The sequence below is a fragment of the Peromyscus leucopus genome, chromosome 8b (assembly GCF_004664715.2).
Source record: "Peromyscus leucopus breed LL Stock chromosome 8b, UCI_PerLeu_2.1, whole genome shotgun sequence".
In the NCBI taxonomy this organism is placed as follows: domain Eukaryota; kingdom Metazoa; phylum Chordata; class Mammalia; order Rodentia; family Cricetidae; genus Peromyscus; species Peromyscus leucopus.
In genome coordinates, this window is record NC_051086.1 from 2,769,569 (window position 1) to 2,797,036 (window position 27,468).

Consider the following 27,468-nt stretch of genomic DNA (forward strand, 5'->3'; position numbering starts at 1 on the left):
AAACTGTCTGTAACTCCAGTTCTAAGGGATCCAACATCCTCTTCTGGTCTCTGCAGGCAAAGCATACATGTGGGGCATATAAACAAATGCAGATAAATGCTCATACATAAAACAACAAAATAAATCTTCCTTTTTTTTTTTTTTTTGGATTTTCAAGACAGGGTTTCTCTGTGTAGCCTTGGCTGTCCTGGAACTCGCTCTGTAGACCAGGTTGATCTCATAGAGTTCTGCCTCCAGAGTGCTGGGATTAAAGATGTGGGCCACCACTGCCAGGCATAAATCTTCTTTTTAAAAAACATTTTTGGCAGTGGTGGCACACGCCTTTAATCCCAGCACTCAGGAGGCAGAGACAGGCAGATCTCTGTGAGTTACAGGCCAACCTGGGCTACCAAGTGAGTTCCAGGAAAGGCGCAAAGCTACACAGAGAACCCCTGTCTCGAAAAAAAAAACAAAAACAAAAAACAAATAAAAAACATTTAAGGGGGGCTGAAGAGATGGCTCAGTGGTAAAGAGCACTGGCTACTCTTCCAGAGGACTGGGGTTCAATTCCCAGCACTCACATGGTGGCTTACAACTGTCTGTAACTCCAGTTCCAAGGGGATCTGGCATCCTCACACAGAAATATATGCAAGCAAAACACCAATGCACATAAAATAAAAACAAATAAATTATAGAAAAAGTTTAAAATTTAAGCCAAGTGGTGGCGATGCACACTTTTAATCCTCGCACTCGGGAGGCAGAGGTAGGCGGTTCTCTGGGAGTTTGAGGCCAGCCTGGTCTACAAAGTGAGTTCCAGGACAGCTAGGGCTGTTACAAAAAGAAACCCTGTCTCCAAAAACAAAAACAAAACACATTTAAAATTAATTTTATTTACCTGTATGGGTGTTTTGCCTACATGTACGCGTGTATCTGCGTACCATTGTGTGAATGGCTATTCTGCATCTGGCTGGCGACTCTGCCTTTCTTCTTCCCAGAGCTCTCTCTGTCCGAAAGTCCCACCTACACCTCCTGCATAGCTACTGGCTGTTTAGCTTTCTATTAAACCAATCACAGTGACACGTCTTCACACAGTGTAAAGAAATATTTTCACAACAATGGTGGCTAACAACTGTTTGTAACTCCAGTTCCAGGAGGTCTGACACCCTCTTCTGGCTTCCATGGGCACCAGACACCACACAGTGCACATATATACATACAGGCCAAGCACTCATACACATAAAATAAAATACATTACAAAAATTATGCACACCTTTATTCCCAGCATTTGGGAGTCAGAGGCAGGTGGATCTCTGTGAGTTCGAGGCCAGTCTGGTCTACAGAGTGAGTTCCAGGACAACCAGGTCTATTACACAGAGGAACCCTGTCTCTAAAAACCAATAAAAAATAAAGAAAGAAAGTAAAAATAAATCTTGCAGAGCAAGATTACATGCCTTTAATCCCAGTGCTTGGCAGACAGGGAATCTTTGTGAGTTCAAGGCTAATCTGCTCACCTAACAGTGAGTTCTGAGCCAGACAGGGCTACCCAGTGAGACCCTGTCTAAACAAACATCTTAGCCTTAGACAGAGCAGTACATGCAACTAAGGAGCACTGGAAGTGGGAGAAATAGTCCTCCTGTGGAAGAGCCCCCAGTCGGTCATTCAAGGCCAAGTGGTCGGTCTTGAAATTATATATATACAAGTAAACATTATACGGAAAAAACTGGTTATAATATCTACATATTTAGAAGTGTGTGTGTGTAACAAAGAAAAAGAGGCCAAGAGGAAATGATGCAATTACATTATAATTTCAAGAATGAGAAAATTATTATAAAAAATAAACCTAAAATAAAGGTATGTATGTGGTGCAAATATATATGTGGAGGTAAAACATTCATACACATAAAATTAAAAAAAAAAAAAAAGGAAGGGCTGGGATGGCGCTCAGCTGTAGAGTATCTGTCTAATGTGTGTGAGGCCTAAGGTTTCGCCTCTTGCCCAGAAAACAAGAGAGAGAAGAAGGGAGAGGAGGAGAGAGGGCAGTGGAGGGGAGGGGAGGGGAGGAAGGGGAGGGGAGGGGAAGGGAGAGGGGAGGACAGTGGAGAGGAAAGGCAAAGGGTGAGATATACTACAAGGCCATGCACAGTGAGCTATAACAGCCCATTGGTGTGGGTTCTAAAGCTCCCACCAAAGACTGCTGTCCCGGGCACACATGCCCAACAGTCACTCATGCACACTGGGCTGACCTTCCTGATCTGGATGGTAGAGCATCCAACACCGTCACAAGGGTTGTTGTCTTCAGTGAGTTTAGGTAAATATCCACACCACTCTGATGTCTCCTGTATCTAGAAAATTCAAGTAGAAAATGAACAGAGAAAGACAATGCTACTGAGTTAAAAAGAATTTTATTTGTGATTTGTTTCTTTCCAGACAGGTTTCTTTTGTGTAGCCTTGGCTGTCCTAGAACTCACTCTGTAGACCAGGCTGGCCTCACAGAGATCTGCCTGCCTCTGCCTCCTGAGTGCTTAGGATTAAAGGTGTGCGCCACCACGACCACCACCACCACCGCCCAGCACATTTTGTTTTCTTAAAATGATAGTCTTACTATGTATCACACACTAACCTTGAAGCTGTGATCATACTGCCATGGCCTCCTAAGTTGTGAAATTACAGCTGTGCATCACCATACCCTGGTCCAGAATTCCTTCCACTTAAAAAAAGAAAAAGGGCCAGGTGTGGTGGCGCACGCCTTTAATCCCAGCATTTGAGAAGCAGAGGCAGGCAGATCTCAGTGAGTTCATGGCCAGCCTGGTCTACATAGGGAATTCCAGGACAGTCAGAGCTACACAGTGAGACACTACCTAAAATAAATAAATAAATAAATAAATAAATAAGAAGAAAAGGAGTTGATTCTTTGATTCTTTTTTATTTCATGTGCATGAGTGTTCACATGCATGCCAGAAAAAGGCATTGGATCCCCTGCAACTGGAATAGCAGCCAGCCTTGAGGCACCATGTGGGTGCTGAGTCTGAAACCACATCCTCTTAATCACTAAGCCATCTCTTCAGCCCCTACTGATAAGTCTTAGGGGCTTCCTTCAATTAATCATTAATCAAAACAAGGTTTTCTGGGGCTGAGGGTGTAGCTAAGTGGTACAGTACTTAGCCACGACTGAGGCCTGGAGTTTAGTGTCTGGCGCCTGTACACACAAAACCCAAAATTGCTGCCAGCACTGTAACCATTTAGATTGATGTTAATGTGTCCAGTGGGACAGCCTTGCTCAGAGCAGGACCAGCCCTGCTGCTGACTGGGGTGGGAATCCCTCTTGCATGTCTCAGAAAGCAGTAGGCCCGCCTGCCTGCTTCCCCTTAGCCATGCCTACCCAGGCCATGCTGCACAGTTTCCCACCTACAGAGCCACCACAGGCCCATTCTTTCTGGTGACAAGGACCTGTTTCCCCTGAGTGGAATAAAAACATTTATAAATAGAACAGGAGTTGAGCAGAGCACACCAACCTGTTCCAGGTTGAACATTAAACTGAAGCCTCCAAAAGTGATGGAGCTACTGTTCAAAGAACTCCTTCAGGAAGGAATAGGCACTGAGTGCTGCTTACTCAGAGGTCAGGATATGAGCTGGAGCTGGAGGAACACTGAGGCAATGCACCCCAGTGGTCTCTCCTCCTCACATTATACTCAAAGGGAACCATATGTTACTGGGGCTAGGCATATGAGGCTTTCTCCAGGCATTTGTAAAATAAGCTCAGCTACTTTGTAATTTCAGAGGGTCTGACGCCTTCTTTTAACCTCTAAGGAAAATAGGCATGCATGTGGTGCATATATGTACATGCAGGCAAAACACTCATAATTATAAAATAAAGCAAAATTCAAAAATCTTTTAAAAGATGGGCTCGGGATGCTTTTATCATGTGATAAAGGAATACATAATCGGGCTAGAAAGATGGCTTTTTTTTTTCTTTTCTTTTTTTTTTAATTGGTTTTTTGAGACAGGGTTTCTCTGTGTAGCTTTGTGCCATTCCTGGAACTCACTTGGTAGCCCAGGCTGGCCTCGAACTCACAGGGATCCACCTGGCTCTGCCTCCCAAGTGCTGGGATTAAAGGCGTGCGCCACCACTGCCAGGCTGGAGAGATGGCTTAGAGGTTGGGAGGACTGGCTGTTCTAGAGGACTGGGGTTTGATTCCCAGCACCCACATGGCGCCGCTCATAGCCATCTGTAACTCCAGTTCCAGGGCATCAGAAGCCATGGGTGGTTCACAGATATATATGCAGGCAAAACACTCATACACACAAAAAATTAAAACTACATCAATTAAAAAAGAAGGCCTAATCACAAAAGGTCAGATAAGAACAAATTACAGAACAAAACTTGTGAGTACTGCTCAGACCATCGCTTGAGTCCTAGCTCTCTTCACCTGAAAGATCTCTGCCACAGTTGCTCTGGTGTGTGGCCCTCAAAACCTTTGATTACATTTGCACACATGGTACAATTGAGCCATATCTTTTATAGACTGGTCATTGAGATGGGGAAGTAAGGAAGGCAGGAAATACATTAAAAACATAAAATAAACCAGGCTTCTATACTCACACTTTGGAGAATTAAATTGTTTATTTATTCACTCTTTCTTTTTGTTTTGTTTCCGAGACAGGGTTTCTCTGTGTAGCCCTGGCTGTCCTGGAACTCGCTCTATAGACCAGGCTGGCTTTGAACTCAAAAACCCGCCTGCCTCTACCTCCTGAGTGTTGGGATTAAAGTCATTCTCTCTCTCTCTCTCTCTCTCTCTGGTGTTTTGGGACAGGGCCTCTCTATGTAGCCCTGGCATAGCCCCATGTCACTATGTAGGGTGACACAGCACACACACAGGACATCTTAGTCTCCTGCTTAGGCAATGTGGACTGGCCACACAGTAGCATAGACCCTGCACGGTGAGCAGTGCTCAAGAAGCCACTTTCCCTCAGCCTGAGGGTTGAGGGTTGTGATTTGTCACCACAAACACTGCATTGTCCCAAAGTGCCTCTCTGCAGCCTCAGCTGGTTCTCTCAGTGGCATCTTCGGCTGGCCCCTCTCCTACAGTTCCATGTGCTTGGATGGGAAACACTCTATAGCTTGTGCCCTCAGCTCTGGGCCTCACCAGTAATTGCAAGGAAGCAGGAAAAATGCCACTTGACCCCCATCGGACCATGGAGCAAGAGCTGGTGATGTTTCAGACAGCAGGGACTCCACACAGTGGGTCTGTAGGGTGATGGATATTTTACTGAGGGTCCATGGTGGGACATCTCCCACGAGATGGCATGTGACTTGGAGTAATGAAATTGCCACAGCTGGGAGAAGAGCTCAGCAGTGTTGGAGACAATGTGAGAAGGGGACAGAGACCCTCAGAAGAGCAAGCGGTGTGGCCAGAATGCACACTCAACACCAGGAGCAGCGAGGCCAGCAGGGCAGGAGCCAAAACATGCACACGCAGGAGTGCCTGCCTGCCTGCCTGGGTTTTACGCTAACAACAGTGGGAAATGGAGAAGGGGGTGAACTGATAGAGTTTTCTGGTGCAAGGGTTAAACCGAGACTGTTTAGAGACAGTACTCCATCAGCATGACATGCCAGGACAGCTCAGATGTCCCGGCATTTTTCGTTTGAGGCTGCACTCGAGACTCAGGAGCCTCTGGGAGGACTGTCGCAGTGGCCACCCCACGGGCAGTGAGTCCAGAGCTTGAGTTCTGGTGGTAGCCCCCCACTGCCCCTTTCAACAGTTTTACTTCCCTGCCCTGAGCTTCGTCTTTCTCCACTTCACAGGCTTCCCCTAACTTTTACAGCCTTTTCTCTACCAGTATGGTGACTATTTGAAAGTTCAAGGTACTGAAGACAGGAAGAGTATGTCTTTTAGAGAAAACAAAAAATGTATATGGAAAGAAATGCTTTCTAGTTCCCCCAAATGTTATGTTGCTGGATTGGATGACATGTTACAGGGGATACCTGCAGCCTGTCATAGCAATGTGTCCTCTCCCCACAGTGTTGCCCTGGGTTTGCCAAAGACAAGACCAAAGGCTCAGGGGAGCCATAGATGGCTGCAGGCTCAGCCATATGGCAAGGCCAGTCGTCTCTGGGGAGAGGCATTCCTGTAAGATATTTTCCTTTCTTTCTTTCTTTCTTTCTTTCTTTCTTTCTTTCTTTCTTTCTTTCTTTCTTTCTTTCTTTCTTTCTTTCTCTCTCTCTCTCTCTCTCTCTCTCTCTCTCTCTCTCTCTCTCTCCCTCCCTCCCTCCCTCCCTCCCTCCCTCCCTCCTTCCTTTTTTTTTCTTTTTCTTTTCTTTTCTTTTTTTTTTTTGGTTTTAGAGACAGGGTTTCTCTGTGTAGTTTTGGTGGCTGTCCTGGATCTCACTCTGTAGACCAGGCTGGCCTCAAACTCACAGAGATCCGCTGGGCTCTGCCTCCTGAGTGCTGGGATTTAAGGTGTGCGCCACTGCTGCCCGGCTCCTGTAAGATATTTCTACCACAAATGCCCCAGGGAAACTCAGGAGTCAACACCTTCCATCTATAGTAAGCCTTTGTTTTGCCCTTTGTCCACAGAGGAAGAAGGTGGCCGGGACTGGGCTGATAGGAAACCAGGGTCACTGACACTGGCTTGACTGTTCCATCATCCCTTCAGGCGGGTCTCTGGCCAGGAGGTAGGGCTGGGTGGTGGTGTGAGTAAGAAGAGGCCCTATAAACTCACGTTTGACTACCACAGAGGCTGGCTGCCGAAGATGTGGCTGCACGATCCACTGCTCAGTCCCAAGGCTAGCCTGACGGCCCAGGATTTACTGCACTTTAGGGATGAAGGCAGTGGGAGAGGAGAGGTGCTGGAGAGTGCCCTGCACAGGAGGAACACCCAGTCTGCTGAAATCCTAAGCCCGTGAGCCTTCCACGCTGTCACTGCCCTCCCTGAGGTACAGGCCTCTTCACAGTCAGCGCTGCCCTAGCTCCTTCCTCAGCAAGGTCAGGACTCCCTTTTCAACACCATGAGGCTGTCCCAAAACACTGCTTTAGTCATGAGACTGATTTCTCACCTCTTTTCCCAGACAGGCGGATTTGAAAACAAACTCCTTAGCATGTGACATACAGACTGGGCCCGAGGTTTACATTGTAACACCTGGACACCAAACTCCTTAGCATGTGACATACAGACTGGGCCCGAGGTTTACATTGTAACACCGGGACACCAAACTCCTTAGCATGTGACATACAGACTGGGCCCTGAGGTTTACATTGTAACACCTGGACACTGGGCCTCCCTTCCGAGCTACTTGTCCTTGTCACAGGGAATGGAACAGCCAACAACAACAACAGCTCCTCTTTGCTCCAAACTTTTATTCATTCCACAAACTCTTAGTTACTCCTCCCTGCCTGCCTCAGGCTGGACCCTGGGGATAAAACAGTACAGGGCTCCAGAAGAGACCCACAACTATAAATGCACACAGCGATGTTACCTCAAGTCTACAGACATGGGGAGCTGGTGGGGGTGGGTGAAGCAGGGTACTGAGGGACAGCATTGAAGGAAGGAAGGTGGGGGAGACTCCACTAAGTTGGGGGTCTTCGGTGGGCAGTACTGAGAAACTGGTGTGAGATGAGAAGCAGGAAAAGTTAACATGTGACATCCCAGATCTCCAGTCAGAGGCCACCCCGATGTCTTCGATAGAAGAGTCAGGGAGAAAGGAGCGTCTAGTCCAGTGGAGAAAGCAGAGAAAAGGGACAGTGGGTGGGCCATGGAAGGTCCAAATGGAGTGGCCCCCAGAAACAGCTTAGGGGCAGAGTCCAGCGGACCCATGAGTTTCCTCCAATGCTGGTGGTACAGGGAAGGTATCCACACCCACATCCACACATAGCTACCAAACAAAGACAGACTGTCCTAAGGGAGTCCATGCCCCTGTGCAGTCTTAGCCTGACAATGCTTCTCCAGCCACGGGAACAAGCTGACTATGACCCAGGGCCCTGCCTGACTGAACCTTAGTCACCATGCCACACGCTGGGCAGGGCTCAGCTTTTCCTCCCCAGTCTTAGCAATCCCCACATGCTTTCCTGGAGACCGGAAGCCGGACACTGGACAGAATTAAAGAATGGAGAAGCTGGACCCCAAGGCTGAGCATATGGGAAACCTGATGCCTAGTAGGCATCATAGATAACACTGAATAACAGAAGGGGACAGTGAGGCACTGTGGGCATTTCCATGTGACAGACAAGCACACGTCCCTCCCACACAGGTCACACTAGTATAATTCAAGGCATGTCCATGCTTGACCTTCAATCTTAACAACAGGGACACGGGTGGGGGGGGGGCGGGAAAGAGCCCATCAGTTCAGGGGAGGTGCAATACGCATACCACTAAAGAACACAGCAGACCTCGACATCTACTTGGCATTGGCCACGCCTGGGCCAGGGAAGGGCCATAGGCTATGCTGTCCGGGGCGGGGGAGGCACGGCTATGACTATTGTGATGGTGATGCTTGCTGTCTGATAAGATGCTCAGAGTGCCAACATGCCCTGAGCACCTGGCCCAGTGGTGGATGTGTGGGAGGGGTGTTTAGTGGCTCAGAACAGAGATGCCAGCATGTAGGGAACCTGAAAGGGCATCTGAGATGGCAAGCACGGGGCAGATACTGGGAGAGGTGTGTGTGGGTAATCCAGAGGTATTCTACTGAGACAGGGAGGAGGGGAGGGCCAGAGGAACACATAGACAGCGGCCGGGGCCAGGGCAGGGGTGCTGGGCAGTTCTGGACCAGGGCAGAGACAAGGACAGAGGTAACAACTAGCAGGCAAGAGCAAGTGACAATTACACCCTCTTGGTACATGAGCTTTCCTCCTACCCACCAGGGACATATCTCCAAGGATGTGCCATTCTCTTAAGAACCTGCTGGACATTCCAGAGACATACAAGACCTCAGGGAGTTGTCAGGAATCCTGGGCACTGGGGTACTGGATGCCCATCGTCTCCTTAGACCTCAGCCCTGGCACAGGATAGCACAGAAGAAACTTTGACAGTAAGGGGCCACTAGCTTAATCCACCCAGCCCACATCCAGTCTTTTCAGAACTTTCTTTCAAATACCTCCCAGGTCTCTTGTACCTAGTTGGGTATAGCAGATACAGAGACAAGATATCTGCAGCACCAGCAGGAAGTGGATTTGTAGACACACTGATAATTAGGACATTCTTAGGGTGGTAGAACCCTTCTTGGAGACTCCAATGGGAGAGCAGATAAGGTACAGTGGCATTCCATGGAAAGGACCAGAACACACGGCAGTAGGGAAAGCTTTCTGTGTTCAGGAGACGTGAAAGACTAACTTCCCCTGGAGTGGGAGGCATATCACAGTGGCCTCCATGAGGGTCCATCCCCACCCTGTTAGGAACAGATGCCACCAGGGCACCGAGATGAGGAAGTATGGGCTTTCATTCTCAAGAGGTCTGTCTGTTGCCAGGAAAGTGGGTACAGAAGCAGCCGCCACCATCAGGATCACTGTTAGAATGCCTGAAGGCAGGTTGACCACCCAGGGTGTGTTTCATTTAAGGGTACAAGCCACCCTGGGCCTTCACAGGCAGAATTCATGATGGGAGAGGTTCCACACAGACATGCTTCCGGACTACTCCCTTAGAGACCTAGCCTCCTCTGAGCCCCACTGCCTAAGAGAATCTCAAGGGTAGAGTGGTGCCAATAGCCAGGGTAATGAGACTCACTCTGGGCTTCAGGCTGTTCAGCCCCTACTCCTTCTTCTTACCTTCCTCCCTCAGGACCCTCCTCTCTCTTCTTGTTTCTGAACTAGCCTATGGCACCCCCATCATCACCACACACACCTCCCCTCTCTGGAGGAATCCCTGCCACCTCGTTTCTCTAGGTCTCTGGCCACCTGCCTCCAGCCCATATCCTTGTTCTTTGTGCTGTTATCACTAGAAGGGTGGGTTGAGCAGCCCTGCCTCAGGCCCCCGGTACTGCTACACACACACACACACACACACACACACACACACACACAGCACTACAAACCTTTACATTTCTACTTCATTATATATACCCAGGTCATCCAACCTCATTCCACCCAGAGGCCAAATATTCATAAACAGTGTCTGTCTGTCTGTCTGTCTTTGTCTCCTCTCCCCGACCCCCAGATAGGTTCTCACCATGTAGAGCTGCAACTCACCTGTAGACCAGCTAGCCTCAAGCTTACAGAGATCTGCCTGTCTCTGTCTCTCTAGTTCTGGGATTAAAGGTGTGTGCCACCACGCCAGGCCTAGAACCCGTTTCTTAGTGCCTTAGCATCCACAGTGCTCCTTCTCCCCTGGAGCGCTGGTCCCCATCTGCCAGCCCCTTCACTCTGCTCCCTTGCAGCTAGGCCTAGACCAGCCACACCAAACCTCAGCTCCACTCGTCTCGTCCCCTTGTCTCAGCGCCAGGTGGGAGGCAGCCAAGCTGAAGCACGCTTCTCTACACCCACGTCAGAGCTGGAGAGGGGACCAAACCATCTGTTCACAGGCCTCGATCACGGTGGGCTCTGGGTGCTGCCTGGCAGGCCTTCTCAGCTTGCCTCCAGCACCTCTCCTGTTCCCAGGCGTTGGCTCACAGCCTCGCCCTGCCCTCTGAGAAGGGCAGGCTGTCAGGCAGGAGCGTCTTTATTCTGGATCCACACTTGGTGTCATGGCCCAAGTACAGGCCCCCTCCAAGGTTCTGATCTCATTTCCCTCGACCCTCACTAAGGTCCTATTCTAGCCCTGCCTCTTCTTTTAAATTCCTTCAGCATCAAGGAGTTGGTGACAGCAGGCTGCATCTGACTCTGTCCTTCAGGACATCACTACCCAGCTGCTATACATAACAGATTCTCCAGGCCCTTATCTCCCTAAAGCACTCGTGGCTGATGTCACTCCCTGGGCTGCTCTCTAGTGGATGGCTCCTCAATGTCACCGCTGTAGACACTAGCTTCTTCTCAACCCACTCGTGTGAGCTCTGGTCCCTTACCTCCAGCTGCTTCCTAGGCATCCCCCACATCTCATGACCTTCATGCTCCACTGCAACTCAGCTCACGTCCAGGGATTGGCTTGTCACAACATCTAACCTGAGATCCTTCTTGTCCCCCACCCTTCCTGCCCCTCCCACAGCAGCTTCAGGAGCACTGGTCACACAGTACAAACTACAGTTCCCATGATACAGTCAGAAGGCATGTTCCTTCTAAAGGGACATGAAGGAGGAGAGGCAGGACATATTTGTCCCCCCTTCCTTTCTTAGCTCATTCTAATCAAATCTCCTTCAGGGTCCCTCCAGTGACCTTCCAGGCCAGTGCCCCCTTATCCAAGTCAGTTTCCACCCCCTTCAGCACACTGAGGCATTGTCCTATTCTTCTACTAGATTACAGCTTCTGTACCCAAATGTCACATTACACTCTGTGTGCCTGGGAAGGAAGAAACCAGAGAAGGAGACAGGTTAATTTTGAAGGCTGAAGAGCAGTAGGAAGCCTTAACAAACTTGTCCTATGCAGTGACCCCAGAAGGCAAGCTGTATGCTGCCTCAGCCCTGAAGCACAGCATAGGGATTCCTCAGGTATTAATAGTGACTGACGCTCACAGTTGACTCCCTGAGAAGCTGGTTACAGGGAACTTGATAGTGGGCCTTTTGCTGGTGGCACACAATGGCAGGCACGTGCCAGGTACAAAAGGGATGTAACCAGTAATGAGGCTTGAGTCACAGCACCACGGGCCAGCTGGACTGCTTGCTGGCTGGAAGTTCAAATGCAGGTCTTCTTAGAGGTGCCTAAGATCATATGTGGGACTCTGAGACCCAAGCTTGGCTAGCCATTCTAGACACAGGCAGGGGCTGGATCTCTATAGGGCTTGTTTCTTCCCACAGTAAGTCAGGAAAAGAGCCCCTCAGTTTGTACAGAATGAGAATCTGAGGGAAAAAAATTCAGCCAAATGACAGCAGCAGTAGAATTTCCAGATCTGAGTTCCAAGTGTGTGCCTTACAAGGCTAGGCACATGGCAGGTTCTCAGCAAACATCTTCAGACCAAGTAAGACAGCTGCTTGGGAGTCATGAAGGCTTAATCATTTTAATAGGCATTCAAGACATGCTTCCTGCATGCCAAGGTGCCAACTGCCGGAGGACAAAGACGTGAGGCATTCCTCAGCCCTCCTCTCAGGAAGCCATGATCAGGACAGAATACTGACCAAGCACTTGAAGGTACAGGCACTACGACTGGAAACACAGGGCATCAGAGCCCTCTGCCCACAAGGAAACAGGACTCAGAAATGGCTTCCTGGAGTGTCTGCCTCAGCTGGGTCCTGAAGGGTGAGGAAGCCTTAGCCCCAGGCAGCGGCACAGAAAACATGAGCAAAGGACAAAGCCGCCGAGCACAGGGATCCTTCTGAGTCTAGGTACTGTCTGGAACGAGGGCATAGGCCAGTGAGTATCTTTATGGTTCAGATCAAAAGGCAATCTAAGGGTGGGGAATGACTCAGTTGGTAAAGTGCTTGTTATGGAAGCATGAGGCTGTAAGTGTCCAACCCCCCAGAATCCACCACATACGAGGCTGGATGTGGCAGGTACATACCTATAATACCAACACTGGGGAGGCGGAGACAGGAGGTCAGTGGGGCTCGCTGGCCAGTTTAGCTGAATTGGCAAGCCCCAGGTCCCCTGGAGAGAGACTATCTCAAAAGATAAGGTGGAGAGCAATTAGTGAGACATCAAAGTCGACCTCTGGCCTCCACACACACACACACACAGGAACTCACATACACATATACACACACACACACACCCACACACACACACCCACAAAGGGGGAAAACAAAGACATTTATAGTCCAGTTCACAGGTTCCAAGAAGCCTAAAAGCCTGGGATTTACTGAGCTGCTAACAAAGCAACGTGTCCCTGTGTGTTGTGCTAGGAAAGGCTGATGGAACCTAGGAAGAGAGAAAAATACTCCAGGGCAGGAATATGTCCCATAACTCAATCCTTCTCAGAGTCCACAAGCTTCCAAGACAGGAATGCCTGAAGGGCTTTGCTGGGAGAGATGGAAGGCAGCTACAGAGCAGGAACAAAGTGATTCTAGGCCAGGCTGGTGAAGGGAAGGGCGGCCTTCGTTGAGACCCAGACAATGAGTTACACTTAGAGCAGCAAACCAGTTTTTATTCATAATGGACTCACCAGAGTCTCTGAGAGTGGGTAGAAACCAATTAAACTGTGTAACAAGCTGGGAGACAGTCACGTACCTGTGATCCCAGCACTCAGAAGGCCGACACAGGAGGATCATGAGTTTGAGGTCAGCCTGGGCTACACAGTGAGAGCCTGTTTTAAAAATAAAAACCAAGTCTGGAGATAGAGTTTGGTGGTTAGAACACTTGCCTCCCACCAGGCAGAAGTCCTAGGTTCACAAAACAAACAGGTGAAAAATCAGGCAGGACAGAGTTGCAGACACAGTGTGGTGGTCCGTCACTTGCAGGAAACATGCCAGGCTGGAGGGGACAGTGCAGCTTTCACAGCCCACAGACAAGTGCTCGGAGGCTGTGGCAGACAGGGGCTCCTGGGACAGAACCAGTTTTCCCTTATCCATGTGGCCCCCACAATGTGGAAGAAAGACTATGGAGTGGACACCACATGCCTGGCCTCACTCAGTTCTTCCCTAAGTCCTGCCTGTCTCTAAGGCTGACCACACAGAAGATGGAGGCCTGGAAGGAAGGCAAGGCATGATCTAACTGTGAGTTCTAACTGTGAGAATACACTGAGAGGTCCAACCCATGGAGGAAAATGGGATCGTTTGAGATAAGTAGCACCCAGTCTAGAGGTTCCCCAAAAGGCAGACAGGAAAAGTCCCTGGAAGGCAACAAGGCCAGGGAAGGTTGTACCTTTGGTCTTTAGCACCCCCTTTTACTCCATAGAAAGCCTGGGTCTGACAGAAACACCAAGCTCATCCCTTATTCTACTCCACCTACAAAGCAGCAGGCTCCAAACCAGTCTTCTCCCTTATTTAGTGACTTAAGGACACAGTATCAGGAGTCTGTATGTATAGCCCACTCACTCCCCAGATTAAATGCCACACAGGAACGTTCCCCACTCTCGAGCCCCATGGACACTCTTTGGCTCCAGATCAGGAGACACTTTACCCACTGCCTGGCACCTCTCCAAACTCAAAGCCTGATTCCTCCCCCAGCCTGTCTCTTTCTGCACTCCACGCAATGTGGCCTCTGGCTGCCAGTCACCCCTAATATCCCCCTTCCGCCCTGGTTCCTGCCACCCTGGCCGCTGCTTGTCTCAGTCCTGCCCTTCTGTTTTATGAGGTCTGATGGTACCTCACCAGTCCCCACACTCAGCACAGGGACCCCTACAGCTTTAGAACACATTCATCTGACCAAGTCCCTCACAAGCCACACTCTCTCAGAAGGTTCCAAATATCACTCAACACTGTCCACAGCGCGCGCGCGCGCGCGCACACACACACACACACACACACACACACACACACACACAGAGCATTTTCTTTCTTTTTCCCTTTAGCACTGGGGATTGAGCCTAGGGCCTTGTGCACTCTAGATAAGAATCCTATTACTGAGTGTGTTAACAGCCCTTCCTGTCGTTGTTTTGAAACAGTCCTGCTCTGTAGCCCAGGCTGGCCTAAAATTTGGTCCTTTTGCCTCAGTCTCCCTACTGAGATTATAATTGCATGCAACCACAGCCAGCTCATTCCCACCCCACCCCCAGGTCCTGGGCATTGAACACAGGACCTCACATATACTTGGTAAGCACTGTTGAAGTATGAATTCAATAAACACATGTTGAAAGGGTAGTGAAAATTCCCATATAATGAAAGCTTGTTCTCAGTAAAAGGCCTGAGGGCTTTTAAAAAAAACTATTATCTGCATTTAGAAGGTGATGGCTGCAAACAGCCACTGAAACAGCTGTTTGTAAAGGTTTTTTTTTTTTTTCCTTCTATTTAGAGTTGTCAAAACAGAAAAGGTATGCTTAAACAGGTAAAACATTGAACGGGGCAAATGTTAACTGTTTTTTACAACCCATTTCACCATCCTGTGTACTTTAAACTAGAAACCATGCAAAGGCAAACACTTTACTATGTCTTCTGAGGTTGGCTCAGTCTCTAATAAGGATTAGGAGCAACACTGTGTACCCAAGGTCACTGAGACTTGCTGGACAGTCCTGGCAAGTGTGGTTAGTCAGAGCTAGTAAGGTACACATGCAGGTGAACTTGCAGTCCCAGGGAGGTGAATTTGATTGTTGTTATGAAAACCCTGGCTAGATCACTAGATTACTTCTGTAACCCGAAAGGTCACCCTTAATCCAGTTGAAAGCCATTACATGGCCAGTTCACTAGTTGACATCTATCACTCAGAAAATGGCATCTTTATTCCCTCCAACAACCACTTAAGAGAGTGCCTGGCTCACTGAATGCCAGGCCATGGGGGAGCCACCAGTGGAACCAATGTGGCCCATTCACATAAAGACCAGATTCTAAATACACCTGTCACTCCTCAGTACATCCCATAAAGTCTTTATCTGAGCGCTGAGGAGATTAGGTGAGGATTAATCCTCAGAATTAAAGGAAGCACTTGTCGGGGTCACAGCACTCAACAGGAATGGCCACTAACAAACATCTAAAATGTCTTGATCACATCTGGGTTGGTCTTGACACCAACCTGGGCTACACACCAGCGGAGCGAGAGCTTGAGAGAGCATGAGCACACTCATTTCTACAACTCAGTGACCATTTACAGGTGCCTATGGTGGGGTGGGGGGTAAAAATGAGAATGGAGTCCTTGACCCCAAGTAGATGAAATGGCAAATGTGTCAAATTATGGAGCAGCTGTACAAATTGCCTGGAAGTCACCTGCTGGTCTTCCAGCAGAACACGGTGAAATGAGGAAAATCATTTTGAGCCTCTACCCACTTTGGAAAGACGGTAACACTAATGCCATAAAAGCCAACCTAGGCCGGGCGGTGGTGGCGCACGCCTTTAATCCCAGCACTCGGGAGGCAGAGCCAGGCGGATCTCTGTGAGTTCGAGGCCAGCCTGGGCTACCAAGTGAGCTCCAGGAAAGGCGCAAAACTATGCAGAGAAACCCTGTCTCGAAAAACCAAAAAAAAAAAAAAAAAAAAAAAAAAGCCAACCTATACCTGCATATGAGCCAGTTGGTTAAGGCAACCTTTGGCGCTTAAAGTTAGCTCAGTGAGCCTTAATCCAAGACCTGAGCACAACTGTTCTGAACTGAGCCAGGTTTGTCAAGGAACTGTGGCCAGGCTGCCAGCATCCCTGATAGACTGACTTCTGTCACGTGGAGCCCACCCCATATGGTGCCAGCTCTGCCCTCCGGCTTCGTTATTCAAGACTCCAGAAGCATAGGGCCAAGCTAAGGCACAGGTGACCCCGACAGGTCAGGGACACTAGCTGGACAGGGCTCTCTGGCTGGGAAGGTACCTTAGCGCCAGGTGGGCAGCTGTGTCATCTTTGGCAAGTGAAGGGCTCGAACTGTTGCAGGTCTCCGAGGGCAAAGGTATATGAACACTGCTGCAATTTTGAGCAAATACAGAAAGAGGATTTCCTATTCCGCAGAGACGGAAAGTGCCCCAAGGGGAGGTTGACACAGAGGCAGTTCTTTCCCACGACAAAAGCCGAGAGGAGGCAGCGACGGCCGAAGAAGGCCCGGCCTGCCCAAAGGGATCTGACACCCGGGCCCGCGTCACGCACCAGCCTCCGGAGCACCAGCCTCCGGAGCCCCCTAACCTGCTGCGACCAAGACACCAAGCACCGCCCGCGTCCCCTCTCTCAGTATGTCCGTGCCGCCGGTCAGCGCACGGTGGCGGCGACACCCCCCCCACCCCGCATCCAGCCGCCACGCCCCTGCCGCGCACCCACCTCGGCGCCCCGCACCGCACCGCTCCCTTCAGCTCTGCGCTGGACCGCGCTGACCTTTCTGCGCACGCGCGTAGGCGGCCCCGCCCCACAAGCACGCGCTTGCGGGCTGCCCACCCCGAGCGCCCCGCGTCTCGGCGCTGCCGGCTCTGGGCATGCGCGCTCGCGCCGGGCGGCCGCCCAGTCGGAAGCATGACTAGCCAAACAGCGGTTCCCGCGCTCGGGGGCGGGGGGGCTCGCTTTAAAGACGTGGGGGCCCTAGCGCCCGGTGTAAGGCAAAGTCGTGGTCATCTGGAACCCCGATGGCTGCCCGTGGAAGTCGCCATCTGACCCGGTTACACGTGGACCCGAACTGCCCGTTCGTGACGTCCAGTCTTGAGCGGGTAGAACGTAGGGCTCCCAGCTAGGGGCGGGACCTGTGCCAAGGAGCTTAGAGGCCAAGACTAGGAAATGATGCAGAGTGACATCTGGATGGACCCCAGAGATGGGGACTACGGGACCAGAAAGAGGTGGGAAACAGGCAGAGATGCAGCTGAGGATGGGGGCACAAACACGCGACCGACTGGGGCAGGCTGAATGGACAGGGGACAAGATCCACGGTGTTGGACAGAGGCAGCCGTCCTTATACGGGAGGAGCCCACAGTACTCTTTGCAGATCCTGGTTGGAGGCGGAGAAGTCGCTGTCCTGGCTGTGCGGTTGGGCCCCGACCCCCACAGCGGTGTACAGGCGTCTATGGTGGCAACGGTGACTTTGGGGAGGTCGGAGGCCTCTAAGGTATCACAGCATCGGAGAGTTAATGAATCAGTGACCCGTGGGATGTGCTCAAACCCCAGAAGGATCCTAGCATCCCCATGGAGTGGGGCGGTTCACAACCATTAAGAGATGTTGGCTATCAGGATACCCCTTGTAGTAGGCAGCCAGGGTGATGAGATCAGGGTGCTCTGAGGGTGACGACTACCCTCGGAGCCTCCAGGTAGCTCTTAGGGGCCTTCACACTCCTCCGTTGTTGGGGGTGGGGTGTCGCCAACGAAGTTAAAAGCAAGGATGGGGAGGAAGGGGGAAATTAGATGGCGGCGCACGTGACACTTCCAGCAGGCTTAAGGCACTGATGGACACGCCCAGTGATAAGAGCAGTGCCCGCCCAGTCCACGCCCAGCTCGCAGGTTCATGCGGTCCCGCAGCGGCCCCGCCGCTCGCGCCGCTGCAGCCTCCGCAGGCGCCGAGTCCAGGCGTCTCTCCAAGGCAGCACGAGGCTCCCCCGGGCAGCGCTGAGCCCGGGCCCCCGGCCCGCTGTGCTTCCAGCTGCAGCCCCGGGCCCGCCCCCCAGCAGCAAGTAACGCCGGCCGGGAAGGAGGCGCGGGCAACCGCAGGCCGCGTCTAGGGTTGGTACCCACAGCGCGTTGCTCCCGCGCCGAGCGCGCTCCTCGCCGCTGCGGAACACAGCAAGCACGGCTACCGGAAAGCGTGTCCACGCGCCGCGGGCCTCGCCCCGCGCACCCACTGACACCTGCACCGCTGCGGGGGAGGGAGGGTGTGAGAAAGCGATCGGGCCAGGAGGGGCAGGACCGGAAGGGGCTGTGTGGAGAAGCACGGAGTGCCCACCCGGCTTAGGAAGGACAAAAAGAGGCCACCCACTAGAGGGAGGTACACTGAAGACCTAGCTGCTGAATGGGCGGAGCCAGCATCAGTGGGCAACCCCAGGAGAGGATGAGGCTTGAAGTACAGCCAAGGTCAAGGTATTCAAAGGCGTTGGGGGTGAGATGGAAGGGCTGGGGTGAGGCAGCCTACCATAGTCCTTCCGGCAGAACTTCTTCAGGCTGATTCGGTAGTTGCCACGCGCAGGTCTGCAATGTGACTCACAGTCTAGGGGGGAAGAGTGGAGGCTAGCAGAGTCCCATGCCTCCCCCCCGGCCCCACTGGTCTGTTTTAGCTATAGCCCCCGTCTCCAGGGTCATACCAGTCTGAGACTCCGGTGTCCACTCACCCCGTGGCTCCACAGGACTGCTTTCTTCAGTGGGTCCAGGGACAGGGGTCTCTAAGGAGTGTGGGAGAACAGTCTATGATGGGGAGGCAGGGTTATCTGGAGGGCTCAGGGGACAGACAGACAACAGTAGTAGCTGATGTCTTTGGCTGAGGCGACTGAGACAGGGCAGGGTCACTCACTAACACAGGGCGCCACAGGAGAACGGCTCTGCTGAAAGCCTGGGGCACAGCGGTTACAGGTGAGGCCAGTGACACCATCCTTACAGGGACACTGGCCTGTGGTCTGGTTACAGGTTTTGCCAGCAGCACCAACTGGATGGCAGTCACAGGCTGAGAACGGAAGGGAGGGGCTCGTTCAGAGGAGCGCCGGGGTTCTGGGGGGAAGTAGGACACGAAGGCATGCAGGGGTAGGCTCACCTCTGCAAGCTCGACGGTCACTCAGGACACGGCCTGGGTCACGATAGAAGCCCTCCCGGCAGTAGTGGCAGTGGCGACCAGCAGTATTGTGCCGGCAATTGAGGCACACCCCCCCACTGCGGCGGCCGGACAGTCGGTACAGCTCCATGTTGAAGCGGCATCTTCGGGCATGGCCATTGCAGGAGCAAGCTGCAGGGAGGGATCAGTCAGGGGCAGCCCTGCCTGGTCAGAAGTCCCCAGGCTACCCTCCAAGGCCTCACCAAGGCAAGCGTGGGCTTCCTGCCCCGTAGCCCGCTGCCATGGCCTGTCGCAGTAGAAGGGCTTGCAGCGGCTGCAATCGGGGCCCTCTGTACCATGCTGGCAGTCGCAGATCAGGTGGCCGTGGCTATCCAACAGACACCGTGAGGCATGCCCATTGCACTTGCATCGACCTCCCACCTGGAGCTCAGTGGCTGAGTAGGAGTAAGGGACTGTGACTTCCCGGTCCCTCATGTCCCCCAGTGTGGCAGGCCTTGTGAGTAATATTCGAATATCTGTGGCAGTCACCCAGTCTTGGAGCACGGGACTGTTGTCCAGATCCAGGCCTGGTGGGCTGCCATCCTGCACACTGAAGGCCAGAAGACCTCCACCGTCAGACTGGGCCTGGGGGGCTGGGAAGCAGAGGGCTTCTGGCCCTGGACCAGCAGGGCCATCAGCAGGAGCGGGCGGACGGCCGTAGTCCAGGCTACAGCTGGAGGAGAAGAAGCCCAGGGGGACCCAGCTGCGGCCATGGTCCTGCGACTTAAGCAGAGCCACGGAGGTAGGGGGAGCTGAGCAGAAGCGAAGGCTCACGAAGACCAGCTCAAAAGCCTTCCCCAGGGGCACCGTGAGGGTCACGTTGAAGGGTGCCCGTTGCAGCAAATCGGAGCGCCAACAGAGAGGACTTGCAGTGCCCGGAGCAGAGGTCAGGAGGTCTGCAGAGTGTGCCCGCTGCGGGTCCGAGGAATCGCAGACGCGATTGGCCGGACTCCCGCACGTGCTGGACGCCAGCACCTCTCGGCCCAGAGCAGCGTTCACTAGGCCTGGTGTGCAACAGCGGGGCTCCCCCGCCTCATCATAGCAGGGGTCGGCGGTGGCCGGCAGCCCTGGGCTCAGTACAGCGGAGAGCGTGCCCGCGGTCAGCAGCAGCCCCCAGGGCCAGGTGGGCATGGCCGTGGCCGCGGTGGGTCAACCAGCCAGCTCCCGCCCCACGATTCTGCCCTCGAGGACGGAGAGCCTAGTCCGAGACTCTGCCTGCCGGGTCTGCAGTGCCAAGATAGCAGAGCCCCCGGGCGGCCCCAGCACAGGCCCAGAAGTGGGAGCAGCCACGGGCACGCCCGGGGCCGAGCACAGCAGCAGGGATGTTGGCGAGTCCTCCTGCTAGGCCTGGAGCGTTGACAGGCGTCGCCCCCGCTCCCGGTACCTCCGCCCGCGGAGGCCCCACCCGCCGCCGGCCGCCAGCACTCACCCACGGAGGGCCAGGAGGAGCAGGTCTCCCGGCCTCCCGGGAAGGGCCCTGGGCGGGCGGGGCCTGGGGCGCCGGGGCTGCCGCCTCCTCCTGGCTGCTGCAAGGGCGGAGGAAGCTGTGCCAGAAGTGGGTGGGGGGCTCAGCAGGCGCGAGCCTGGTCCTAGCCGGGGGCGGAGCTGCTCGGGCCGGGAAGGAAGGAGGGGAGGGGGCCCTGTCCCGACAGCCAGAATCAGAAGCAGATTCAGACACAGGCTGGGCCAGCGCGGGAGGGGGCTGGGAGGCCCGAGAGCCGGGGGAGGGGCTGGAGAGCCAGGAATGCGCCGACGGGAGGGGGGCAGCCCAGCCTTGCAGCCCGTGAGGGACCACCCAGCAGGGTCCTCGGCCTGAAGCCAGGCTTTGGCTGCTCCTGGGATGGTGCCACGTGCTGGGCCGGGGTCTGGGCCACTCCTCCCAGAGGCCCATCATGCAGGCACAACCTTAGGTCTGAAGCTTGAAGTCTTGGATGCTACCCAGAATAGGGGAACGCAGTTGGGGCTGGCGTAGTTGTAGGGTATCCCCAAGGCAGTAAGTAGTCTGTTCTAGCAGAAAGAAACGCAGGTCTGACTTTAAATCCAAGCTGTTTGGATTTCTGGCTGTGAGGCCTGCGTTTCTCAGTTTCCTCATCAACCAAAATGCCTATTGTTCGCCATGCTTGGTGGAGTTGCTGGGACAATTTGATGAGCCAACATAGAAATCATTCTAAACTAGAAGTTCCACTAGGGAGCACCTGGGTTCTGCTAAGTGCTGAGGTCACTGTTCCTCAGTGGGATCAGGCCAGTCTCTTAACCTAAAGCATTCCTAAGTCTCAGTGAATAGTTGTGCCATATGAACCCACTGTCCAGAAGGACTTGAAAGTTTGGAAAGTGGGCAGAGTACAGCCTATTTGATGGCCCCTTGAGGTTCAGGGTCCGGCCACCTGTTGAGGTCCCCCATGGAAAGGTAAGGAGAAGGGCTGGTCACAAATAAATCAGAGTCAGAATCCCTGAGCCTGACAGTCTACATCCTAGCAAATCTGGATGAGGAAACAGGCCTATGCCCCAGATGAGTTGCCAGGGCACAAGCTGGAGAGGAGCAGTTATAGCTGCGAGGTTCTTGCCAAGAGGAACCAGAGATTCTTTACTGCCTTTGTCCTCGACAGACCGGGCAGAGCTGGGGTTGACTCCACGAAGAGTGGGCAGGAATAGTGTCCCATCTTGGGGGCAGTCCTGACGCCCAAAGACCTAGTTTCGGAAGGGAGGCTGACCACAGGCCAGTCTCTGCAGCCGGTAGAAGAGGCCATATGGGGGATGTCCACGTACTCAGAGCTACCACCGTGGACTGAGTGTTCCTGACCAGAGAAAAGGAGAGAGACAGAAGCACTCTGCTTTTCAGGAAAGGACAGTGAAGCAAGGATGCTGAGCCCTCCCAGGACAACCCAAGGCTGCAGCCAAGGTAGACACGTGAAGAAGCAAGAGGACAGTTTGAGGGACACGTGATTTGCCCTGTAGAACAACGGACTCGGACCCTAGGCTGTCTCCCGGGTCTGCTGTCCATGCATGCAGGAATGGGTAGTGGAGGGACAGACGTCCAAGAGGGGCTACTGGACTCTCTCTTCACTGGACAGCCACAGAGCCCTACCTCTCCGCTTCCTAAAGTGAACCAGATGTGTCCTTCACAACAAGGAGTCAGGGGCCGAAGCTATGCTCTTCGGCAGTTCAAGTTCAGAATTAGCCCTTTCCTACCACCTTCTCCTAGAGCAGCGGTTCTCAACCTTCCTTACGCTGCGACCCTTTAATACAGCTCCTCAGGTTGTGGTGACCCCAACCATAAAATTATTTTCATTACTACTTCATAACTAATTTTGCTACTGTTACGAATTTCAATGTAAATAATGTTTTCCCTTTTGGTCTTAGGTGACCCCTTGAAGAGGGGGTCTGTTCTAGGTCCTTCTACACTCCCTCCCCCTAGGGATGGGAGGAGCCCTGGTGGGGGATGGGAGAAATGGAGAGTAGCTTATGCTTGAGAAAAGCCTCAAGGGAAACCCCGGCTGCCCTGTGAACTTCAAGACCCCTGCTAGAGTCCCCAGACTGTCAGCCAACTGTAGAGGTAGGACAGGGTGGCAGTCTTTCACCCTAACAGTGAAGTGAGCTTTGTCTCCTGCCCAGCCTCCCTGTGAGTTGTGGCTGCTGGGGTGTGCAGACCATGTGATGGATTCTGATGATGTGGGTGGAAGCTGATGTTGGGCTCAGCTTTGATCAGGTCCTGGGGGATGGGGAGGGGCCAGGACAGGGGCTCAAATGGCCATTGCATCACCAGCTCTTCAGGGAGGAGGCTGTGGGCTTCATCTCTAGAATTGCCCTCTGCACATACTCTCTGGCCCCGGGGCTACTCCTGCAGATGGTGTGCTGGGCATTGGAACAGCTTTCTCCAGTCTCCAAGAGAGGCTTATAACTCTCTGTGGACCCAGCCACCTGTCCCAGCCCCTGACTGAGGCCTCTTAGGCCTCTCATCTCACTGGTCCCCACCCCCTCCAGGCACTTTCTGCAACAAAGAGGTTCCACGCCCCTGCCTCACACCTGCGAGTGCTCAAGCCCTGCACCCTCACCCCAATTCAGTCACAGCAGCTGGCTTTGAGGGGACAGGGGATGGATGATAGAGCTTGACAGTTTCAGGCCGCAGGGAGCTGCTGACCTCTCCAATACCCCCCTGCCCAGCCCGGGACCTACTGTCCCCTTCAGACACTTGCCCTCGCTTGTTCTCGCCGTGTACAAACATGTATTGAGTGCCTATTCATGCCTCCAGGGGCCCAGCCGGTGAGGGAGGCAGCCAGCTCCACTCTCCTTGCACCCCACACTCCCCGCACAGACCTTTTGGCGAACCCCCTCCCTTCCACACTGTCAGACCAGCTCCACCACAGCCGTCAGCTCTCTGTGCTCAGAAGCACCGGCTGGTGGAGGGAGGGTGTGAGAGGAAAGGGCAGAGCGGGAGGAGGAAGGGCAAAGGCTCGTAGCCCTCCCTACCTCATGAGGGTTTGGAAATCAAGTTTAGGGAGGGGTCTTCTGTGTCCCGCCTACACGGAAATGCAGGACCTTCCTCGCCCAGACCTTGCTGGGAGGTGGCCCCGCACACAGGCTTAGGGTGCCCCGGGCTCTCGCCGCTCCACAAGCCCAGCCCTCCGCCGCCGCCGGGAGCGCCAGCACAGAAAGGTGGCGGTCAGGAGCCCGAGGCCCGCGCCAAGAGCAGCTAACGACATGCTCTGAGCCAGATCCAGGCAGGGCCCGCACAGCGAGAAGGTGATGCCGGTGCCAGCTGCCCCGGCCAGCACCGCCAGGGCGCCGAAGGGCAGGATGCAGCGCGCCCAGGAGCCCCCTGCACCGCCGGTGGCCAAGAAAAGGGTGTGCAGGGCTCCGGGGGTCTCTGGGGACACCAGGTCTGGCAGGGCGGGCTGAGCCAAGGACTCTGGTGTTCCCATGTTTCCGACGAGGTGGCCGTGATCCGGGGTGGGAATGTGGGTGGCGATGGTAAGGATGCCCACCAGTCTTAGGTTACATCCTGGTTTGCCACGTCAGAGTCAACTGGTCCCTGCCGTGGTGACGACACCAGGATGCCTGGGAGTTTCACTGCCTCCTCCTGGCTTTGGCAAGGAATTGGGTGGGCGTGGGCATGTGTGAGGTAATATCTAAAGTGCTTCCCTATCTTCATGGAACCCTTCACAAATACCCTACCTCCACCCAGGTTACCTCTCAGGCTTTGAGCACCTGGAACAACCGGCTGGCTACTACCAGGGCCTGGAGTGGCGTCAAGGTAGGAAGGTCATGAAGTCAAGGACTACTCGGCTCTCCAGAGGTTGGCCAGGGGCAGAGACAGACAGTGCCCTTCCCTTCTAGGATTTATAATCCAGAACCCGAGGCAGGACAATGAGACGGCAGGAACAATAATAAACCATGTGAACCAATCAATGGAGTAATTTTGGGTAGCCTGTTATAGAAGGGGTCCTGCGGCCGGAAATGACTGGCTGGCAGGGTTGAGGCCTCCTCTGATTCAGAGCACTAGGGCACAGCTTTCCAGGCAGCAGCAGAGTTACCAAAAGTGGCTTGCTCAGTTTAATGGACAGTTCAGGCCAGGGGCATTCTCCTGGGGCTGGGTGCCAGCTGGACAGGGTGCGGCAGCCTCCTCTCTCGGCTCAGAGACTCCTGGGTTCTGGTCCAGGAGACACTTCTCAGTCAAGTTTGTCCATAGTTTTTCACATTCTACTGTCTCTCATTCCCTCGAAGCCCTCAACTCAGGCTGTGTCTTGACTGATTTGTGTCGGCTGGCCTAACTTTTGTAAAAACTCTTTTATAAGGAGGGCCACCTGCTGGTAACCAGAGCAAGCTGCTTAACCATTACCCAGCCCACTCCCTCACCTAGAGACTACCTGGCTCTCCACAGACCACTTCCTATCAGACCCTCCTCCCTGCCCCCCAAGTAGCCCGTGTGGAAGGGCCCTGTCCTCTCCCTAGTTTGGTGAGGCTCCGGAGATGTCTACGCAAGATGCTAGTGGCCCACTCAAAGAAGTGCTTGGGATGTGTTAAGTGCTCTTAAGACATACTGAAAATTCCAGCACTTGTGAAGCAGAGGCAGGAGGCCTGTGAGTTGGAGACCAGTCCAGCTACACAAGCTACACAGTGAGATCCTCCTCAACAGGACAAAGGTCTGGGGAACCCGGGCTGAAGAGATGGCTTAGTGATTCAGAACAGTTGCTTTCAGGCATGGTGGTGCTGGCCTTCACTCCCAGTGCTCCGAAGGGAGAGGCAGGCGGATCTCTGTGAGTCCGAGTCCAACCTGTCTACTGAGTGAGTTCCAGGTCAGTGAAGACTACATAGAAAGATTGTCTAAGAAAACAAAAAAGAGCACCTGCTGACCTTCCGGAGGACCAGCTCCCAGAACACACGCCTGGCAGCTCACAACGCCTGTAGCTCCAGCTCCAGGGGATCTGATGCCCTCTTTTTGCCTCCGAGGGAATCCACACACAGGTGTCATACATATACAATTAAAAATAAACTATCTTTTCCTTTTTCAAACAGGGTCTTAATATATACACCAGGTTGGCCTCAAACTCAGAGATATACCTGCCTCAGTTTCCTGAGTGCTTGGATTAAAGGTGTGGGCCACAGTGGCCAGCTAAAAATAATCCTAAAAAAATCCATAGGTTTCGGCCCCTGACCCCAGGCTTCCATGTAACCTTTGGTGGTGGTGGGGGGTGGCTGACCCTGATGGAATGGATGTGGGGGAGCTGGCTCCACCCCTTGCCTGAGGGGGGCGGCCCCAGTGGCTTAGACTAACAAGCTCAACTACCTCCCAGGCCCACATCCAGACCTGGGGTTGGCCTGAGCTAACAACTACTCTAAGTCCTGCTGGAGCTAGTGAAGGGACTGGTCCTATGGAACCATAACCACAGGCTTTCCATGACTCGTGGCAGCTGTGGGACATCTGAGAGGAGTTTCAGTGAGGATCCAGTAATGATGGTGTACCAGAAACCGGAGGCCTTGAACCAGACCAGTGACTCACTGTAATGAACATCTGCAAGCAGGGCTGATGGGACAAAAGGGTGCGCTGTGTGACCCACTGCGGCTCCCAGGATGGTGTTAGAGAGGCGGGAAAGACGAAGGGGCAAAGAGGTTTCCCTTTGACTTGTTTTTCTTTTTGTTTGTCTGCTGGCTTGTTTTGATTGTTTTTTTTTTTAAATTTTCGTTTGGTGGGGTTGCTGCAGGGAGGAGCAATATGGAGACTGGGAGGTGAGTGGAATTGAGGTGCATAATGTGACATTCCTGAAGATTCAATAAAGAAATTATGTTAAATTTAAAAAAAAACAGAGAAAAAAGGAAAAGACCATTAAAAAAAAGTCTAGGGACTGGAAAGATGGCTCAGGAGTTAAAAGCACTTGGTACCCTTGTACCAAGGGACCCTGGTTTGGTTCCCAACATCCTTATGGCAGCTCACAACCAACTGTAACTTCAGTCTTGGGGATCTGAGGCTTCTGGCCTCTGCAGGCATCAGATACATACAAGGTGCACATTTATACATATAGGCACCCACATATACATAAAAACATATTTAAATGTATTATTTTATACATATGGGTGTTCTGCCTACATGTATGCATGTATATCACATATGTGCAGTGCTTACTGAGCCAGAAGAGGCCCCCAGATCTCTTGGAACTGGAGTCATAGGAAGCCGTAAGCCATAATGTGGGTGCTCTTAACCACTGAGTTATCCCACCAGCCCCCAAAATAAAACATTTTTTAAAACTCTAGGGAACCGAGGCTGGGAGTCCTTAAGAATCTCACAGGAGCTGGGCGGTGGTGGCGCACACCTTTAATCCCAGCACTCGGGAGGCAGAGGCAGGCGGATCTCTGTGAGTTCGAGGCCAGCCTGGGCTACCAAGTGAGTCCCAGGAAAGGCGCAAAGCTACACAGAGAAACCCTGTCTTGAAAAACCAAAAAAAAAAAAAAAAAAGAATCTCACAGGAAGGGCTGGAGAGATGGCTCAGAGGTTAAGAGTACCAGTTGCTCATCCAGAGGCCATGAGTTCATTCCCAGCAACCACATGGTGGCTCACAACCATCTATAATGAGATCTGGTGCCCTCTTCTGACCTGCAGGCATACATGCAAGCAGAACACTATATAATAAATGAATAAATCTTAAAAAAA

The 27,468-nt window shown here is 52.9% G+C and overlaps 2 protein-coding genes across 4 annotated transcripts; both read right to left on the reverse strand.

Annotated features, from left to right (window-relative positions):
• Nucleotides 1-10: 10 nt before the first annotated feature.
• Ntn3 (netrin 3) lies at nucleotides 11-21,005 on the reverse strand. 3 transcript variants are annotated; one of them, XM_037200775.1, is made up of 9 exons: nucleotides 19,529-21,005; nucleotides 19,269-19,457; nucleotides 19,032-19,181; nucleotides 18,853-18,903; nucleotides 18,657-18,731; nucleotides 16,871-18,383; nucleotides 2,600-2,686; nucleotides 2,223-2,321; nucleotides 11-50 (listed from the first exon to the last, which is right to left on the reverse strand). In XM_037200775.1, exons 1-6 carry the CDS (start codon nucleotides 20,454-20,456, stop codon nucleotides 18,034-18,036), a joined length of 1,743 nt encoding a protein of 580 aa, XP_037056670.1. In that variant the 5' UTR covers nucleotides 20,457-21,005; the 3' UTR covers nucleotides 11-50; nucleotides 2,223-2,321; nucleotides 2,600-2,686; nucleotides 16,871-18,033. The 3 variants fall into 3 exon arrangements, with proteins under 3 accessions (XP_037056670.1, XP_037056671.1, XP_028709768.1); XM_037200776.1 differs by lacking the exon at nucleotides 2,600-2,686 and having other exon boundaries at nucleotides 2,223-2,315; XM_028853935.2 differs by lacking the exon at nucleotides 2,600-2,686.
• A 2,900-nt stretch (nucleotides 21,006-23,905) lies between these two features.
• On the reverse strand, nucleotides 23,906-24,244 carry LOC114680770 (transmembrane protein 100-like). The gene has a single exon (XM_028853928.1). The coding sequence runs from the start codon at nucleotides 24,242-24,244 to the stop codon at nucleotides 23,906-23,908; it is 339 nt and encodes a 112-aa protein (XP_028709761.1).
• Between the last annotated feature and the right edge of the window lie 3,224 nt (nucleotides 24,245-27,468).

Coding starts and splice junctions, on each gene's coding strand:
- Ntn3 (XM_037200776.1), bottom strand. CDS start 20,456: ATGCCCACCTGGCCCTGGGGGCTGCTGCTGACCGCGGGCACGCTCTCC. Junction 19,182..19,268: donor TGACCGTCGAGCTTGCAGAG/GTGAGCCTACCC, acceptor TTCCGTTCTCAG/CCTGTGACTGCCATCCAGTT. Junction 18,904..19,031: donor TCCTGTGGCGCCCTGTGTTA/GTGAGTGACCCT, acceptor CACACTCCTTAG/AGACCCCTGTCCCTGGACCC.
- LOC114680770 (XM_028853928.1), bottom strand. CDS start 24,244: ATGGGAACACCAGAGTCCTTGGCTCAGCCCGCCCTGCCAGACCTGGTG.